The sequence below is a fragment of the Patagioenas fasciata genome, chromosome 1 (genome assembly GCF_037038585.1).
Source record: "Patagioenas fasciata isolate bPatFas1 chromosome 1, bPatFas1.hap1, whole genome shotgun sequence".
In the NCBI taxonomy this organism is placed as follows: domain Eukaryota; kingdom Metazoa; phylum Chordata; class Aves; order Columbiformes; family Columbidae; genus Patagioenas; species Patagioenas fasciata.
In genome coordinates this window covers 145,309,079-145,329,431 of record NC_092520.1, presented here as the reverse complement: position 1 = coordinate 145,329,431, position 20,353 = coordinate 145,309,079, and the positions used below count along the sequence as shown (strand labels likewise).

The window sequence follows — 20,353 nt, the reverse complement described above, 5'->3', positions numbered from 1 at the left end:
GGGCCGCTGCCGGCTACGGGCAGGCTCCGCCTCCGCCCCGGCGGCCGCGGCTGCGGTGGGAGGAGCGGAGCGCTGCGGTGCGGAGCGGAGCGGCGCCGTGCCGGGCCGTGCCCTGCTGCGGGAGGCGGTCTGGGAGGGAGGGAGGTGCTGCGGCAGCCTTGTCGGCTCTGCCCCTGCAAGGAGAGATGAAGGGGAAGGAGGAAAAAAAAAAAAAAAAAAAAAGAAAACACACACAGAGGAAAGACAAAAAAAGCCCTAAAAAGGCAATGTTGAGCGCTCAGGCGGCGGCCGCTCCTCTCCGCGCTGCCTGGCTGCCCGCTGGGTATATCAGCTCCAAACCACATTGCAGGGCACCCACCCACCCGGCCCCTGTGCCGGGGAGGGGATGGATTTTCCAGCTCATGTGCGTGACGGGGGCGCGATCAGAGAGGCGAAGTGCTGGCTCCGGGCTGCAGCAACAGGCAAAACCTGCAGCCGTTCCCTCGCTGCCCTCTCTGGCGCTGCCTGAATTGGGCCGGGATGGCAGCCCCAGCCAGCAGCTCTAGCCTCCTGCCATAAATGTACCTCTGCATCCCTGCAGAGGGGGAATATTCTCGAACCACGCAGTCAGGAAAATTAAAAAAATAGGGTATATGAACATTTATTCGCACGTAGCCAAAGAGGAGGCGGGAGCGCTACAGTCAGCCCGATGCTTGGCACTGTGGCATTCACTGACAAAGCCAACAGGAAGAATCATCTTGCACATCTAGTGTAGCAGTAGGATTTAGGAACGATACATAATTTTGCTATGACCTTACCGATTCCTGCTGCACAAATCCCTCAGTGTCTCTGCTCCTGGTTTGGCATATAAAGATACTATGTAAGTTGTTGTGCTACTCTATCTTTTCTATTTAAACTAAGTTCCTGGAGTAGGACATCTATGTTATTCATAAAAATGATCTACATACCAGGGCCCTGAATTTGTTTGACATGAACAAGGAAAGAGCGAGTTAATAATCGAGCATCTTGGGCATGGACAAAGTGACTGTTTTGCTGTTTGCCTTGTTACCTCCTTGAAACATAATGACTGCCCATTGTTTTGGTTCTTGGTTGGTTTGGGGGTTTCGTTTGTTTGTTTGTTTTTAAAACAACTCCTGAAATAGATGAGGAAGTCTGTCATCCTGTGTATTCTTAAATGATGATGCTTAATATAAAGATTTTTAAAAAATATTTTTATCTTTATAAAGATATTTCTTTCACTCCATGTATTGTAGACTCCAGAAAATCTTTCTCTCTAGCAGTAATGTGACTCATCTCCAGTTATTGCGGATTGCTTAGTTTTCAGACAAGTCTCTATTTCTACTACTCAGAAGGGATCACTTCTTCCAACTATTAAAACTCTTGGGAGTGGTATTAGGCTGTTTCTTTATATATATGTATTTTTTCCTTAAGGAGGCCAAGGTTGTTTAATTTTTAGCATTTCCTCTGTGAAATGGTACTCAATGATCCTCTCTCACTGTTTTGTTGATCTTCAGCTTCTTAAGTCTAGCCCATGCAGATGACATGAACATCAATCTCAGAGTTACAGATGTTTTTTTCTGCTGACTTCTATAAAAGCATTTGTTGATGTGTATTAGATGGCTGTGCATTTTTGTTTTCCACCTCACTTCAAAACATTTTCATAACATTGTTTTTCAAGGGCCTATTTCATGTTCTGAAATAATAATATATAGGATTCCAACCAGTTCAGCAGCTCAGTCCCTAGCTATCACCTTTCGTTTTCCCCTTCCTACTAACGAGTTTCCCTGTGTACTTGTTTTGTTTTCCTCTTTTATTCTCCCTCGATATTTAATTAATTTTAAAATTCCACTTTCCTGTCTCCTATTCTTGATGAAGCACTGCATCATTTGGGTTTTTTTTGACTTCATTACAAACAGCTGAAGCTTGAGTCTGAACACCGGCTGTTTGGGGTTTTTTGTGTGTTGTTTGTTTGTTTTTTATTTTTTTTCTGCCTTGTTCAGCCTTGAAAAGATCATCACACACAAGTGTCTTACCAGTTCAATAGAAGTCCAACCCTTATTTCCTTCTTGTACTGTAATTCCCACAGGCAGACATCTCAGGCAATTGTAATCATTCATACTCCAGAGGTAAACAGAGAGCTCATGTTTGTCACGACCGTTAAGCTCCCCTGTTGGAATACAGTACGATTGCCAACATGCTGGTATGATTGCCATCTTTAGACATCTATTTTGGAGTCTCGTATGTTTGATGTATTTGTAAGTTAGCTCCTAATTGGTGAGTGATCTTTTTCCATGTAGTTATGACAAGTTCTGTTCCCTCAAAGTGCTGACACTATAGCCTGGATAGATGGAATATTTCTTCTGTTGCCTTATTTTTTATATTCCTTATTTATATTTCTTATATTTCTTCCTGTTGCCTGTGTGTCTGCACCTGCCACTCTGTGAAGGATTTCAAGTCCATCTTCCTCACAGTCCATGAGGTTTTCAATAGGCTGGATCAGTCCTGTAATGTACTAATAAGTATTTTCTTCCCGTGAGCAAACTTTCAAGAGCACTGACTTCTATCGCATTCATCAGGAGCCACCACAAGCACACAGGATCAGCAGTATTCTCTCTTGAATGGCCACTTTTGCAAAAAGCCTAAATCTGTTTCCTTAACTGATTGTTTTTACTAGGCTGATTGTCAGCTCTCTGTGCTTTATCTAGGCTTAGGACAGGGCAACTCTGTTAAGTCAGAGCATGCTGACAGGGCAGTTCCTTTCGTTTTTTTACTATGCTAATCAGTCAGTCTGTATGGTGTGCTTATATCATCCTCACTGCCAGTGCACTAAGGCAAGGACTACCTTTTTCTTCAGTATTTGTAGAGATAATTTCATCTGTCTCCAAGTCCACAGCTATATTGTTCAATGCTAAGATCAACAATACATATTATACTGGAATCAAAGATCTTGCTGTTTCACCAGCAATCATCTTGATTTATCTTAAAAGACTAAGAAATGCATTTTTCAGAGTTAAAAGTGGAATTCTGGTGCTACAGCTACAAAGTCAAAATCTGTAGTTAAGAGCCATGAAAGACTTGCATGATCTTTGAGACAAATATGGAAGACCATCTATCACTCTTTAGGAACATGCTGAAGCATGAAACAGCAGGAAAACAAGTTTGTGTCATGGTAGTTGTTAAAAAGTCTGTGATAAAAGAACATACCCTGAAGAACAAGACATTTACCCAGAGAGGAAGACAAGGGTAATTATGGTCAGTTTTTCAATATCTAGCTTTTAGAATTTGGCTTCTGGAGCAAAATCTTCAAGCTGTTTTAGATAGTTCAGGTCTCTCTTTACAGTGCATGAGAGACAAATTTATCTAAAGGAAAAGGATTCTACAAATGCCTACAAATGAAGTGGGAAGCCACCAGAGAGAGTCAATAAGGGTGCCCCCACTGTAGAGTTGAGATGGCCATTTCTGCTTTGGATTCACAGTCTAGACACCTTTTCCTGTGCTTGATGCCTGAACTATTTTTTTGTAGTTCATGCCTGAATTATTTCCAAGGCTGAAGAGAGATCACTATTTTCTTTTAGCAAGACGTGGAAATGGAAGAAGCTCTTTTATACAGCAGCTACATTGTAATAGACCATTCAACCATGATACGAAAACCTAAGCTTCTAACCCTTTCTCTGCCTGGGCATACATTTCTATAGCCCTCTGACACTTACAGCACAGCAAAAGCAAGGTAACACAGTCAGGAAGAGCTATTGCTACAAAGCCGGGAAAAGCAAAGCCAGAGATAACTAGAGAGAAGCAGCACTCTCTCTGTTTCGCGTGGAACTCGGCCCGTGCTTCCTGACTAGCAAGGGATGTGCACAGGCCTGGTGCAAGTCTGCTCTGTGTGCTGTGTGCATTCTGGTGAGACCCCACCTGGAGCACTGCATCCAGCTTTGGAGCCCTCAGCATAGGAAAGACATGGACCTGTTGGAGAGGGGCCAGAGGAGGCCACAAAAATGATCAGAGGGCTGGAACAGCTCTGCTGTGAGGACAGGCTGAGAGAGTTGGGGTTGTTCAGCCTGGAGAGGAGAAGAATCTCGGGAGAACTTATTGTGAGCCCCTAAAAAGGGGCCTATAACAAAGATGGGGATGGAATTTTTAGCAGGCCTGTTATGACAGGACAAGGGTCAATGGTTTTAAACTGAAGGAAGGGGGATTCAGGCAAGACATAAGGAAGAAGTTTTTTACAATGAGAGTGGTGAAACACTGGCCCAGGTTGCCCGGAGAGGTGGTAGATGCCCCATCCCTGAAGACATTCCAGGCCAGTCTGGATGAGGCTCTGAGCAACCTGATCAAGTTGAAGATGTCCCTGCTCATGGCAGGGGGGATGGACTAGATGACCTTTGAGGAGCCCTTCCAACGAAACTATTCTATGATTTTATGATTCTAAGACTGATGCCTGCTTACACTTTACATTGACTTCAAATATTTAAGACAATTTAGATTCACTTAGAAAACCATGGCTACTTGTTTTTCCTCCATGAACCACTCAATGGCTTTGTGTGGTAAGCAGGATGTATCTCCAGACTAGTAAGGTCACAAGACACAGCAAAGGGGGGTAACAGAAGTACCAATGACTGGGAATCAAAATGACAAATGCTTTTCTTGGCAGGAAACCTGGTTTACATATACATGAAAGATAGCCTGAATTTCTTTGTGGGTCTAACCCGAGATCACAAAAAAATATGCAGCAGAGGAGAACCAAACCCTTAAGCATCAGTAGAGTGTCTGAAGGAAGACTGCAGTGGTTTTGCCTTTGTTTTAGACAAACCTTCTCTTGATTCGACCCTGGGTAATACATGAGAATCAGAAAGTAACATCAACCTGATTGTTCTAAGGAAAGGACCACATAAAGGGAAAAAAACAAAGTAAAATCTGAATTCTTTTCAGCCTTATTAGTCTAAAATGTGAACTGGAACAGAATCAGGGGATGTTTAAAATATACATGCTATCTAATATAAAATATAAAGTGTCACATTCCTCCCTCTGAGACGCCAGGGAATTGTACTGTACTGCCAGGGAACTGTGTATTGAGTAATAGTGGAATTACTCAAAGAGGAATTAGTCTTTTGGAAATCATTCCCCAACTGCTGACATTGTTCAGTATTTTCCTTGTCATAGGATACAAAGTAAGCATCTGTGGAACATAGGAAATAGCCTGCAGTATTTCAGCATTAAAAATATCAGTGTTCTAAAGGATCTTGGCATTTCTGAGAGGAACTGACTGGAGCATAATTTTATTTCAACTGAAATGTCTATCATTTGTGAAGGATGAACTGCTAAATAAAGGCAATTTCTTTTCTTTTTTTTTTTCAGATTTGCATCCAAACAAAGTGTTTCTTACCCTACACCGTTAGAGATGCTATTAAAAAAAAAATCTTATATCTGATAGTACTTGTTTAGACTTTATTACCTATTGTAACAGTACTGAAAAAATACTTGGAGTGGATTATTTTTTTGAATACTGATTATTTATTGTCAAATATTTAACTTATCCCTGCTTTAGTCAAATTTAATGAGTGATTAATAGTAACGTGCGTGTTACTGGGCTCTCTCTGGGCAGCAAAAAGGCTGTTCCAATAGTGTGTATGCTGCTGGGCACTCTCTGTGCATCATGAGAAGAGTTCCATCACCAGACAACATGACATGTGAGCATTTAAATCGTTACAATGGTATTCAATCTATTCTATTTTTTACACCAATGATCCAGTAAGGAATTTCCTTGAAACTCTCTCAGGTGAAATAAGTGTTCCTGACAAAACCTCAACAGGGGTCAGGCTGCTGGAGTGCTGCTGAACCTCCTGTTAGGGATGTTTGTTCTGCATAAATGCATCGTGCATCCTCAGCCAGAATTTTCTTGTGTTGCTCTGTCTAGATGAGAATAAACTGGGTGCTTTTAAGGCAGCATATATTTTTAAATCCTGGTGCAGACAGGCAGAGCTGAATTTTAGTACATAATAACTAGGTAAGATGAATGGTAACCCACACAGAAGACTTTCAGTACATACCCAGCTGTATAAAATTCATGACAATATTGAAACTCCATCCCCTTTGCCTAGTTTCAAGTTCTGTCGTAAATCAGTATTCATTCATTAGTGTTTGCTAAACATTGTGCTTTTTGTCATAAAACTTGGCTCAAGTTTATATGTATGCCAGTAGATTTATATTTGTATAAATCTAATCTGGCTGAGACTTCTGTTGCTCTTTGTTTGAACACACAGATTCCAGCTTTCATGCAGAGGTTTTACCAGAATTAGTTTGAAGCCAAGCTCCGAGAGAATCTCAGAGCCTGGCAGCCCCTTTGAAACAAGCGTTTAAAAAATGGTTTGCACAAAGTCCCAGGAACAGAAACTGTAATATTTCACCTCTTTTTACCATGTTGCTGGCATGGAGCTGAAACCAGAATCTTGGACTCAGCCATCCCAAACCTTGGAGAAAGTCTGGTTCATTAAAAACTTGATATATTGCTCCAAACCAAAATCTGACCACTAATAGCTGTTTTTGACAAAACAGTTCTCTCAAAAAATGCTGTTTTGTTGGACTTAAGACATTTTGCAAGAATGTTTTGATTTCAAGGAAATTTTAAAGGAGAAAGTCAGGACAGTATTTCAGTAATGGAAAAAAAAAATTGCTTTGATTTTTTTTTCAAAGTACTTGCATTTCATTATTTCATGATTCATTACATCATTATTTTATAAATATTATACTACAGCGGAGTTACAGTGACATATCCTGGAATTATCAAAATACTTAGCTTACGTAAAATTTTGACCTTAACACTGCTGTAATAAAGAGAAAACACATATACATATCTAAGAATAAATAAGATAGAAGATTTCAACACAGGCCTGCAATTCAGTTTATTCACATGGAGCACAACACAGGCATAAAGCTCCACTGACTTCAGCAGGGATTATTAGGGTTGATGTTGCATGGGATTATGCTGCATGTCTGACGAAATAAGCTTACTGATGTTCACAGGAGGACATAGGCAGGTTCATACCTCACATGGGAAACTGCAGGCTGCTTCTTCTCAGCTGGTGGCTGTCATCTTTCAACTTCTCTCTCAGGGACAATTAAAACACAGATGAATTAAGTGAACATGTTTCACTTCAGCTGTAGCAGTGAACTGCTTTACACGGTTAGCACTGGTCTCTCCCCATATCTGAGATAAGCCAGGTCTGTGCTAGCAGTGATCATTTGCTGTGTACTTCTGCATCACCACGGCAGCACCAAAGAGTGTGGCTTTGCCACATCTGGGCCTCAGGGAGCATTCCTCTCTTCTCTCCTCTAATCTCCTTGGGAAAGGGAAGACACAGACAGGAGGTCCAACTGTCTCCTCTTATCTACATTTACATGAGCGATGTGCCTCCCTCTGATCATACTGGTTCAACCACCACTGACAATGCGGGAGAAACCATTCAAAATAGACACTAGCTTTGGTTGTGACATAGTGACCAACACCGCTGGCTCCCGTAGCTGCTCAAACAGCACAAATGCCGACACTTCAGCTTGACCCAGGCCAGCGGCTGTGCTCCTCCATTAGGGCTGGACTGGGGACTTGGAGACATTCAACGGAGAGGCACAGGTCAATGACAGTGTGGACAACAGATGACCCATGAACAAAACCAATGTGCAGTATAGTTTTAGACAGGCTCATCTGACTGCAGAACCCAAGCCGTGGCATTTTTAGTCCTTCCCTGTACTTTATAGATCCTCTTTCTGTTTTTTACGTATTCAGAGTACTATAACCATATATTCCATATAAGCTAAACATAGTTCCAAATATCAACACATACCTGTCATTTTATATGGAAAACGTACCTGCTTTTATATTTGGCAAAAAAAGAGTTAATGCCCAGTGATGAATCCTTTGTGCTAGGAAGCTCTTGGATTGTGCCATTATCACTGCCGGCCCAGGTGGAAAATTTCAGGTACTGTTTCTGTTCATAAGAAGAATCATTAAAAAGATGATTCTCTTCCTTGTGACAGGTATATTTATATCTCTTTTACTGAAAGATCTGCAAAGACATCCATGTTCTCACAGAAAACAAGAAACTGCCTTTTTCTTTTCCAGGAAGAAATTTGAGAAATTTGATGAAAAGAATTACTAAATAACACGGACTGCTGGTCTGATACCGACCACAGACTCCCTACTAACAGTAAAAGTCTCTTGATCCCTCCTTGCAGAGCACATGGAACAGCCGCTCACTGGTTTGCAGGTAAGACTCCGGTATTTCCTTCTTATAAAGTGTTTGTGATTTAAAACTTCAGCATGAAATTATATATATGCACTTCCCATAGGAAAGTCAAAGTGAAATTGTGGAAAAGCTGGCAGAAGACTGAAATTTAACAGAATTTTTCAGTTTTTAAGGAAATTATCTAAAGCAGCCTTTTATTTACTTATTGGTTTCAATCTCTCTACATTTCATTAAATAAAATGTTTTCCTGCATCTCTTTCTGCTCTTATAATTTATTCAGAAACAAAGAAGGGAGAAAGAATGACAAGTAATGAAAGGGAAAAAAGGCTGCTTGGTTGAAGTACACAGCAAAACAGAATAAAAACATGAAGGTACTAAGACTAGCAACATGTCTATTGGTAAACAGTGGCAAACAAACACACAAAAAAGATATTTAAAAACTACATTGAAAACACAGGGATCTGTACACAACAAGACTGGTTACCCAAGCCTACTTGTGCAAATGCATAATTAAATATTATATACAGTGAGTACTCTCACTCTGTTTGGGGACTGCCTCAATGGAAGGAACAGGTATTTGAGAATTTGTTACTTTATTCAAAACATGATGCCAGAAAAAAGACTTACTGAATGGTCTGAAAGATGCTTAGATGCTCAGGCATGTTCACATCCAGTCTCACACTTTATCTTAATGTCTGGACAAAGCCCAACAGAAATCAAAGAAAATGTATGGCATTTCAGGTCCATCTAAATGAAAGACTAGTACTTTTTTTTTTATTTGTGGGGGTTTTTTTGTTTGTTTGTTTTGTTTGTTTGTTTTCTGAAAAGGAAGAACTAAGCATATTTGTTATCTACACATACATTTTGCAGGGCATCAAACACACAAAACCAGAGGAAGTGAGATAGTGTAATCTTTATGTAATTACAAATACATACACCATTAAAGCTACCTATTACATCTAGCTACCTAGTACATCTAAGTTTTTGCTTATGTAAAAATTTATTTAAAAGGACTAAAGACATAATCCGCTTTACTCAATATCAATACTTCTTCTGTATCAGTTTACTGTTCTTGCTGCATGATTCCCCAAGTTATTCAGAATCTTCTAGATTTCTCCTATTGAAATTTTGGGAAGAGCAGGAGTTCGGAAAGCAATCAGGAAACAACATTTTTACATGCAAGTCTTACAGAACAAAATAGGTCAAAAATTCATACAAGATGCTGGAGGATAATGCCAAAATACAGGCATATCTCTCAAAATTCTGCTTGTGTCCCATATCAAGTGATGCCTTGGAATACTTGGAAAGCTGAAACAAAAGTTTTAGAAAAATACACTATCAACAGTGCTTGTGGCAATGGTATATAAATGCCTAAAAACATACCTGTGCAGTCCACTGAATGCAAACTAACAGGTGTATTGAAACATATTTAAGGTTTTAAGTAGTGATTTTCAGACAGAGATGAAAATAAAATTGAAATGCATCAAATTACCAAACAGGTACCAAGAATCATAGAACAGAATCATAGAACCATTTCAGTTGGAAGAGACCCTCAGGATCATCGACTCCAACCATAACCTAACTCTAGCAACAAATCATGTCCCTAAGAACCTCGTCTAAACGCCTTTTAAACACCTCCAGGGATGGTGACTCCACCACTTCCCTGGGCAGCCTGTTCCAGTGCCTGACAACCCTTTCTGTGAAGAATTTTTTCCTAATATCCAATCTAAACCTCCCCTGGCACAACTTGAGGGTATTTCCTCTTGCCCTATCACTTGCTAATTGGGAGAAGAGCCCAACCGGCTCCATGCTACAACCTCCTTTCAGGTAGTTGTAGACAGCGATAAGGTCTCCCCTCAGCCTCCTTTTCTCCAGGCTAAACAGCCCCAGTTCCCTCAGCTGCTCCTCATAAGATTCGTACTCCAGGGCCCTCAACAGCTTTGTGTCCCTTCTCTGAACTCTTTCCAGCACCTCAATGTCTTTCTTATGGTGACTGAACACAGGATTCAAGATTGGGGCTCATCAGCATCAAAAACAGGGAGTACCTCAACATCTTTCTTATGATGAGAGGCTTCCTGACTGTAGCCAGTAGTTCCACTGAATAAATAAATACTCTGGTCTTGCTATTGGATCAACAGGACTTAACCTGCTCTGTACTCCATTACCTGCTAAGGAGCTCTGTAAGGAACAAAATTGTATACATGTCAGCTCATTTCCAAACTGGGGGCTTTGTCTTGCAAGACAAACACTAGCTACAATGACGAAAGAATTAAAAAGAGTTTGAGGCTTTCCTTCCCCCATGTCACTGATCTGTACTTCCTGTAGGACTGAGGAAATCCCTCGATTCTACTCTTGAGGGGAAAGAAAGCCACCTAAAATATTTATATATATTCAACAGAATTTGTATTGCAGATGCCCGTATTTCAACCTAATTCTCTCAACCTAACTGTATAGTCCATTGAGTTTAAATGAACCCATGTATTGCAATATTTTAAAGCCTTCCTGCATGAAAGACATACAGAAGTGGGAATCAGGGATCAGACTGGGTCCTTTTCAGAAACAAAACACTTGGGAGTTTCAGATTGCAGACCAGGTGCCTGAAGAATTGCCTCCCTATATGCCAACTATGTTTTCTTCCTTGCACTCTCACAGGCCTCTTACAAGCTTAAACATAAGCAGAAGATCCCATACAGACTCAATAATATTCTTAAAATTATGGAAGATTAGGGGCAGGACGTTGATTACCTACTTAATCTGGAGATGAATATCGGTCATAACCTTTTCCAGTCATACCCATCTATTCCTAGACCTTTGCAAATAAAATCATGTTATTCTTGCAACCAAAACACAGTAAGGAAGAGGAACAAATTTCAACCTCTGGCTGGCAGACAGAATTACATAGTTCAGTTTGTTAGCAAAGAAGGAAACTATATTTGCAACCACCAGATAGTTCAAAAAGTGTTATGCAACTAAACTGAGCTGTTTCTTCTGTGTTAATAGTGTGCCCGAACAAAGTGGCAGATCTGCCTGCTCTCAAGTGACTGTACCGCATACTTTCAGAGCTGAGGTGAAACAAAACGCTGAGCTCACCATTATTCATCACATATTCAGGCAGTCTGCCTAGTTTGGGCTTAGAAGGACAAGAAACACAAACTTGGGACCACATAAAAAAGGTCTCTGAACAACTAAAAGCAACCTGTGCCTGTTGTCTCTCAAAAAATCTCTCTAAATAACTAAGTTGGAAAATGATAATAACTATTATAATCTTATGTAGCTCATAAAATGGCTGCTTCCTTCCAGCAGCTGCCAAAACAGCATCATGGAAATTGTTTGGAAAAAACATCCCCTGGCTCATGTCCCTGGCAGAATTGGCAGTATCCTCGTCACCCAAGAGCCTGTCTCTTAAAACATGGTCCAAACTTTAGAGCATCTGTCGAGGAGAAAGTGCGCTGATTAAAGCCTGTCACATTGAAGAGATGATTCTGCTGGTGGCCATAGCAGAAGTGCTGTTGGTCCTGGGTTTGGCTGTGGAGTCAGACTCTCTCTGCTCACCCACGACCTTTTACAAGAACTGCTGGATCCGTCGCTTCCCAGGTCTTCTGATTGACCTGCAGGAATCGCAGAAGAGGGGAGCTCAAGTGCTGAAGATTTATGCAGAAGTCTCACCCCAACAGTGCAGCAGAACCTGCTGCCTTCTGAGGAATGGTGAGTGTTTGTTATCAAGATTGTTGCACACACTAAAATTTGCATCATGATGTATGAGGAAAAACATTTTGTGTAAATTTTATACAAACATTCCTTTATATGAAGAACTGACCAAAAAAAGAAAAAAGGGGATATATGTGGTTTTTTGAGACAGGAAGCAGAGGCGTATTGTTAACTGTTCCTTTATCTTCAGTCCTGTAGAAAGGAACTTGATAATCTGAATTTTTTAGTAGACCACAGTAGAAACACATGAAAATCTTAGGGTCTGCTTTGAAATTTTAGATCTCCGTTACAAAGCTTGTGGGCAATGCTAACATTAAAACAATAACTTTTCAGTATCCATCACCATCTACTCCTGTAGAGAAAAATCAATGACGCTGAACAGGACTCTTCTTCACAGAGTATGGTACTACACTTGCATAGTATTCATGTAACACACAGAAAAACAAACATAAAGGATACTATTAGCACAAAACATCCATTCTTGGACAAAATCCAATATGTTGTATACATGGGTCTGAAGGCAAGCGTACAAACTGCTACATGTGATGCAAGTGAAGAACAGTTTTCTGTTGGAAGAAAAATCATTAATGTGAACAAATATCTGAAAACTGTGATTTGTCAAACAATGACTTCAATAATACCACATCGTTAGTGTTTGCAAAGTGTTTAAGAATCCTTGAGTAAAAGATATCACAGAAAAGCAAATACTACACAGATATTTCACAGAAATATTTGAAGGGCTTTGTCTTTTAAACTCATGTTAAAAATGATACAAAGTGTCTATTGATGCCTGGAACTATTTCTATATTCAGAATTATTTTCTTAAAAATAGGCACTGGATTTTAAATTTCTTTATCCGTAGAAGCAAATGTATATTTTATATATGACCTGTAGGAATGCCTGTAACCTCAGGAAATACACCAAACTAGCCATGTGCTGGCTAAATATTCTCTAACACTACAAAATGTTTTTAATCTTTTAAAGAAAAATGTAGACCAATTGGTATATAGTAAAGCTAGAGCTTTGTATAATCCCTGTAAGACTGTAATTCTGTCTCCCTCGAGGTTTCTTCTATTGATTTGTTAATCATAAGTATCTTTGTGCTTTCGTAACTATCTACTCTAAGCTCAATTTCCTATGACAAACAACTGGAAACTAATAAAGCCTAACTAGACATAGGTATAAGACAAGAAATTATATCAGTGGAAGAAAAATTGGTGATTATCATAATTCATTTAGCTTTAGCTTGCTATCATTAGAGTTTAGGATCCCAGTTCGACTTGTAAGTATTACTGGTTTTGTGTTAGCTAGGCAGACAACCTTGATCTTTACATGTAAGTAGCTAAAAACCACAGGACAATGTAAATTCTGTAACAGCACTTTGGCCATGATTTTTAATTCAGTTGAGCCACTGAATTTGTACTGTTTGGGCAGACAGAGTGCATTTTTATTACAAATTTTTATGTAATTAATTGTATACATTTTTTGAAAATAATGCTTCTCTCTTAGGGCACATAAGTTCATTATGACAGAAAACAAAACAAACCAACCAAACAAAATACCCCCAAACAACAAAAAAAACACAAACAAACAAAACCAATAATAATAATAAAACAACAACAAACAAAAACAAAACCAAAAACCAAAAAACAAACAACAAACCAAACACACAAACAAAAAAAAACCAAAACCCCCAAAAAACCCAAATATTTTCAAGGTGTCTGCTCACTGTGTTAGTCTATGATGCAGTATTGAGGCTACTAGCTGAAAAAAACACAAATAATAGAGAAAAGATAGTAAGCACAGGCTTAGTGTATTTTCTTCCTTTTCTCATTCGTATATAGGTTAACAATTTTATTTTGCCTGATTTTTTCTGTTGTTCATTGCAGAAGTATTAGAAATTATTTTCATTACTTACAAATGTGAGGACACATTTGTAAAGCTAAGTATTTTCCTAACAATTGATGTAAAATAAAGCTTTTTCATAAGAGTGTTACGAAAATATACTGTAACTAAAATGCTTTTCCAATATTAAAAAGAAAAACAAACACAGAATTATTTTAGAATTCTTTGCCTGAAGCAACTGTTCAGGCCTATTAATTCACATATTCTAGCGAGTTACATTAACAAATATAAATCTTAAAAGCTCACTTCATACACAAATTGTCCAATATAGAGACAGAAGGTATACTACCATTTTCTGAAGTGCAAACTTAAGAGTCAGAATCAGTATCAGAAAAGTTCTCCTTAGCTGTTTTAGTCATTTACAGTATTTGCTGCTATTGAAAGTGTCCTCTGCCCTGTCAATACTTTTTTAAATTGTAGGTAGCTGTATTAGTTCAGGTGTGGAGGTTACATTCAAGGCAGGTAAAATAAAATCAATAAGACCTCAAAAATTTCATACGACTAAACTAAAACCTAACATTGATCCTGGTCCAAGCGTACTGATATAAAACAAAATTAACTTTTGACTTCACATTTTGATGTCCTATAAGACTCTGAAAGAATAATCTTTCCTGCTTTATATACAAATATAGTGTGACTCTAATGATAAGTAATGCAGCATATATTTTCAATCTAAATCTTTAATCACTCATATTCAGGCATCTATATACTTTCTGGGTTTCAGTGATAGTTGTTCAGGCATTTTTTCATTATTACTTTTGCCCTAATTTCTGGTGTGAGAAGATAGAACTGAATCTCCAAACATAAATAAAGAATTGTCTAAACTACTCTATTCACAGAAATAGCCCAAAGCTAAACAAGGAAAACGATTGGGAACTGACAGTGGCACAGGATGCTGCTTACTTCTTGTTTAGGATGTTTTTTTAACAGTCTGGTGAAATGAATGGTTGCAGTCCAGTTTCAAGGAGACAGGTACATTACACAAGAAAAGAAATATTTCAAAGTTGTCTTCCTCGATAACTTTACTTTTAGAAATGGTCCACTCACTGCAGCTGACAAGTGAAGGCAGGCAACTGGTATGAGGACTACAAGCTAAAGCATATGATTTTATTGTATCAGAGGCACACTGAGAATTCAGGTGGTTATTCTATTCCTTCTTAAAATAAGAATATAGTTATAAGTAGTTCTGCTTTACTGATTAGGTGTTTAATGAGTTTGCACAACACTGAGAGAACCATAGATTTAAAGTACTATGGAGGTGCCCAGTATTAGCGACCTTCTGATGTTAAGTAATGTAATAACATGCAAAATGCAGTGTTCATTATGCCGATAAGCTCAACTTTACTCTTTTTGTATTACAGTTTCCTGCAATCTGGCAGTGTTCTACCATGGAGCTATTCATGAGAACATGAATTGCCTGCACATGTCTTGCCCAGCATTGGAAAGTTGCATACTAAAGGCTAGAATCAATGTCATTTTGTACAACATCACAACAGGTAACTAAGCATTTCGTTTCCAAAGGCTGAAAACACAGCAACTATAGCAAATGTTAAAATTACATTAGGTCAGTTGATGTGCTAAAAGATCTTCTGAAGTAACATACAGTGCTATAAAAGCATAAGACTTTTTTCCTTTTTCATTAATGTACCTACTTCTATGAATATTTTCCCCTTTTCCTCCATTTTGTATTTGAGTAAGGCCCTTGAAGACACACCCTGCTTCCAGGCTTCATGTTTTGAGTACCTAATCCATACCAGATCTGAGAGACTGAGAGGCGAGGCTGCCCACTGCTCCTGGTCCCCAGATCCAAACAGTAGCAAGGCTGGAAGCGTATTCCCATTAGGCACGTGCACAAAGAGCACACATACACACCGCAAGTAGATATATGTATACATATATATATATACACAGTCAGCCGCACAGGTAACACAGACAAACGCATAAAGCAGACACACAAACACAGGCAGACACCAAGAGTCTCATCCTGCTTTCTCTGGCTGCATAGGATGGAGATCCAATAATGAAAATATATACATTCATACAGGTACAATGTGAATGTCCCCAGCAGCTGGGCTGTGGTGCTCAGTCTCCCTCTTTGCTGTCACTTGGATGTATAAGCCCCCGAGAGTGCAGACCCCCTCCAGTCGCTGGTGTAGACTGTCAGACACACAGCTTGCTGCGACTCCCCTAGATCCCTCCCACTTCTAACCTTTGGTTCTCTCCCTAAGCATCTCATACAAGGCTTGTGCAATCCCAAAATGCACTTCCCTTGTACCCCATAACGTGTCCCCTAACCTGAGGCAGTGACACCCCTATTCTAGAAGGTGTTCATAGATATTATTTGGGCTCCTCGACCTGCCATTGTTTCCATGTGCTCTTTTTGTGGGTGTGCAGATGAGCTTTCATCACATAAACTAACACTGTTTATTATTTAATAGGGGTTGATCCAGATCTTATTATCTTTGAAAAACTGACATCCAAAGATCCAAATATTCACTCTTCACCGAGTAAAAATGAAAAGCAAAACAGCACAAAGACCACCGAGTGGGGAAGATGCCAGCATCATAATGCCACATCAAGTTCCCTTCTGCTCCAAACTCCGTCTTCTACAACCAGCCAGAGCCCAACAGCAACCGCTTACACATCCAGCACAAGTTTGATGGTCCAAAAAACTGAAGTTACTAGTTATTCCAGGCCAGAAACCTTTCCACTGGATGATCACTTTGCTAAGTGGACAAGCACAACTTCAGTAAGCACCAAATCAATCACCAGCTCGGACAAAAAGACTTTACACTCAACTTTGACATCCAAGTCTGCCAAGGTATTATCCCACATGCCCACTCCTCCTCGTCTGAACAGCAGTAAGCAACACTTGAATGAAACCAAAGGCTACAGTGGTAGGAATTATACTTCGGATAATGAGGCACCTGCTTGGGAAGCTGCAGCTTTGAGTGTCTGGTTGATTCCTGTTGTTCTTTGCTCATCTCTCATCTTCCTTTGCTGTTGTACTATTGCTTTCACAGCAGGGCGTTGCAGAAACAAAAGAGGTCAGTATAAACCCATAAGCAGAAGAACAATGTCACGACAATTCCTAAAATATACTACTGTCAAAGGTAATTTGTAAAATAATGTTGACATCCTTGTTTTAGAACAAACAGCTTTTTAAAAATGAAGCATATATACTAGCTTATTTCTTTTACAGAACCAAAGATAAATTTTTTAACTGATGACTTCAGAATCTTCCACTTGTAACTTAATTCTCTACAGATGAAACACAATTGCTTTGTCCCCTTACTTAAGAAATACACACTTATAGCTCCCAGTGCATTCTCAGAGGTGTTAAGAGCACTTTTTGGTTCATAATCTGACCCCGACTAAAGGCTAACAAACAGTATACACTTTCCCTAACTTAAGTGAGCAGCTTCACTGCAGCTGTATGTATCCTTTCCCCTGACTTTAACCTGACAAAAGTATAAGTGTAATCAGTAAAACTGAACAGTTTTATAGCATCATAAAATCATTTAACTCTAATAATCCTTTAATTGCTTAGGATCTCATTGTTTCTGTAAAAACTGACCATTTTTCTCTAAATAAATTCTAGATTCACCTTTTTCTCTATTTATCCCTAATATTGAGATAAAACAATTTCACCAGCACTCTTTACTTCTTCAAACAAAAGCACCTAAAAGAACCCAAGTCCCCCGAACTATTGAACTCCATTAACTCCTACCACAAAATCTGATCACTCAATGTTTATGCTTTACTCTTACCCCACTTCTCACTTCACTCTTCTGATAACAAGCACTTCAACTGTTTTTCAAGCCCTCACAGAAGCACCTTCACACTTCAAGTGCTTTTGTAAAGTTACTTGCTCTGCAATGCATTGACAAATACATTCTCTTACTGGCTAAGGAAAACACAAATGTGGCTAACATTTGTTCAAGCCTTGCAACCACAGCATCAATCTGTGTTGTCCACCTTGACTTGCTTGTTCTTGCCTACTTATATTTATCCTTTACATCATTTCCTTTTAAAATGGGAATAGTCATTTAATATATGTTGCACAGGAATAGACAAAATGTTTTGAAAGCTATAGAATTTAGCTTTATAATAAAAAATCCTTTTTTTTTTTCGTACTCTGCTCATAAAAGTGCTCCTCCTGAATATAAATCAAGCGACTAGATCAACAAGGTAGGAAGGTATTTCCTTGCCTTACCTTACTCAGGAAGTTTGCTTAGCAAAGCAAACATTTTCAACAGTAATCAGAATTGTTCTTCCCCTTTTAAACTTGTCGATGGCTCAGAGTTTCTCACTTCCTTCACTTGCTGTAAGAATTTTCTATTGCCCAGACAAGTGTAAACGTTATAAAAGGAAAGAATAAAACTGATTGTCATTCTATGTGGCAGAAAATGATTTTAAAACTAGTAAGATTCATGCAACATTCAAAGACTACGGTGATGAGGTTGTAAGGCCACATGAATACATAATTACAGTTGAGCAGGTTGGTTTCAGAACGACTCTAAAATTGCATTTTTGCCCACATTGATCAGCACTGCAGCTTAGAAAACCAAAGTTTTAAAAAAACCCTTGTTTATGGTATTAGATTGACCTTGTACGCTAATTGATATGTAATAGAAGAGAGACTGTCACAGGATAAGAATTTTTATAGGAGTAAGGTTATTTAATCCATTGAACTAACATAAAAGAAATTCCTTCTATTTTAGCTAGAAAAAATAGAATTAGGTATGATTTGTTTTTAAGGGCAGTTCTACACTTACATGTAAAATGATACAAACTCTAGAGGTGTACCCACTGCATGATGTACTCTAAATTTGAACAAGCTGATTTTTATCAGCAAATTGCACTTCTCTAATTCATTATGTGGCTGAATTGAGCACATAGTTTAACTATTACTAAAAATGTCAACTAAGAATGATGAGACTCCAAAGGCTCTTCTGAGTCAGAGGAGGTTGACATGTACTGTTTTTCCAGGCTTTTAACACCAGAAGGAAAGGAACTGGGAGAAAGGAACCAAGATGCTCTATGTTGTATCAAAAGCTGAATGTGAGAATGTGGTGATATTGTAAAGAAAAAATATATTTCTCATGTACTCATCATCTGAAAGTCATCTTCAAGGATCTTCCCAAAATGGGAAAGTCTCAGGTCTGACTTTATTAGGAAAGAAAGGCACGCATATGTCAGAGGAGGAACTCAGTTTCTCAACCTGTCAGTTACTGTGATGTGCTTTATATCCTTTCTCTGCAACTTACATGTACGGTGATGTGCACTGAGACCATCAGTTCAATCTTTTTTTCAGACTAGAAGCTGTAGACCATGTGGTTCAGGTTTTTCTTTGTACAGTGCTCTACCAACCAAATTCTGAAGGAAATGCTCATGGCTCAGCGAAGCACCTTTTCTGTGTTAAAAACACAGGCATAACTGATTTTCAGTTACAAAGTCTTAATCAGAAAATTAAAAGTTTGTGAAGTGTATGTTTTGATGTGTACCACAAATAACACTGGGATGCTTCACACATCATGACAGCCGGGTCAAATATTAACTAAACAAACTGATTAACCCCATGCTCCAAGTCAATCTGTGGTACTTTTCACCTTACTCAGTACTGATGACAAGCACAGTTTGTCATAGGATTCTCCCACAAAACACTTCAGCCAGCATTGCCACATCGATTTGCAACGAAAGTGCCTTTTTTAAACTATTTTTCTCCTCCTCATAATTTTTAAAATCATGTAACCAAGGAAAACACACTTTAAAACCAACTTACACCTGAAATGTAGATATATCAAAAGCAGATCCAAAACCCAGCTAGTTACCTTTCAGCTTGTCTATTTGCTACCGCATGAATACACATCCAATGTAATGAAGTAATACATAAGTGTCTTCTGAAGTTGTCTCTTTGTTTGAAATGGTCAAAACAATCAAAATGATGAAGTGTATATTTCCTGTCAAGGAAGGGCTCAGCAAAAACCACACTTTGAAGAACACTGCATTTTTGTTATGAGTAAGAGTTAGAAAGTCTAAACCTAGAGTTAGAAAAATACTTTGTAATACAACTAGATCTGCACTGTGATACCTTTCTTCAGACTGAATGGAGCCATTACAATTCTGCTTTTGTTCACATTATAGTCTCAATAGCTCCTGGACAAAGAGAAGATGTCACCTGAGAAATTAAGGTGTTTCAAACTGCACAAACTTTATTTTCAAGACCGTGCAGCACTGAATTCCAAATAAAATTCATAATTAAAATCAGGGAACATACTAAGGTTATTATTGCTACATAATTGCATGTAGTTTTTAGGATAGAAAATTCGCATGCAGGCAGCTTAGTCCAATTCAAGTAGAAAAACTATGTTTTGCTTACCTAAAAATTTCCCCATAGTTTCAGCTGGATAATGTGTTTCATTTTCCTTAGCCTAGAGTTTTGCCACCCACTGTTGAATATTAATTGCCTTCAGTTACAGAGGCATATGCATTCTGCG

At 38.8% G+C, this 20,353-nt stretch overlaps 1 protein-coding gene across 1 annotated transcript; it reads left to right on the top strand.

Moving 5' to 3' along the window:
- The first annotated feature begins 342 nt into the window (after positions 1-342).
- On the top strand, positions 343-20,353 carry MANSC4 (MANSC domain containing 4). Its single transcript, XM_065839389.2, has 5 exons — positions 343-859; positions 8,117-8,261; positions 11,541-11,945; positions 15,215-15,349; positions 16,292-20,353. The coding sequence occupies exons 3-5, from the start codon at positions 11,717-11,719 to the stop codon at positions 16,975-16,977; spliced, it is 1,050 nt and encodes a 349-aa protein (XP_065695461.1). The 5' UTR covers positions 343-859; positions 8,117-8,261; positions 11,541-11,716; the 3' UTR covers positions 16,978-20,353.

What these genes read in the sequence shown, in the direction of transcription:
- MANSC4 (XM_065839389.2), top strand. Translation starts at nt 11,717, where the DNA reads ATGATTCTGCTGGTGGCCATAGCAGAAGTGCTGTTGGTCCTGGGTTTG. An exon ending in CTGCTGCCTTCTGAGGAATG is followed by an intron (nt 11,946 to 15,214) that starts GTGAGTGTTTGT and finishes TTTGTATTACAG; the next exon opens with TTTCCTGCAATCTGGCAGTG. An exon ending in TTTGTACAACATCACAACAG is followed by an intron (nt 15,350 to 16,291) that starts GTAACTAAGCAT and finishes ATTATTTAATAG; the next exon opens with GGGTTGATCCAGATCTTATT.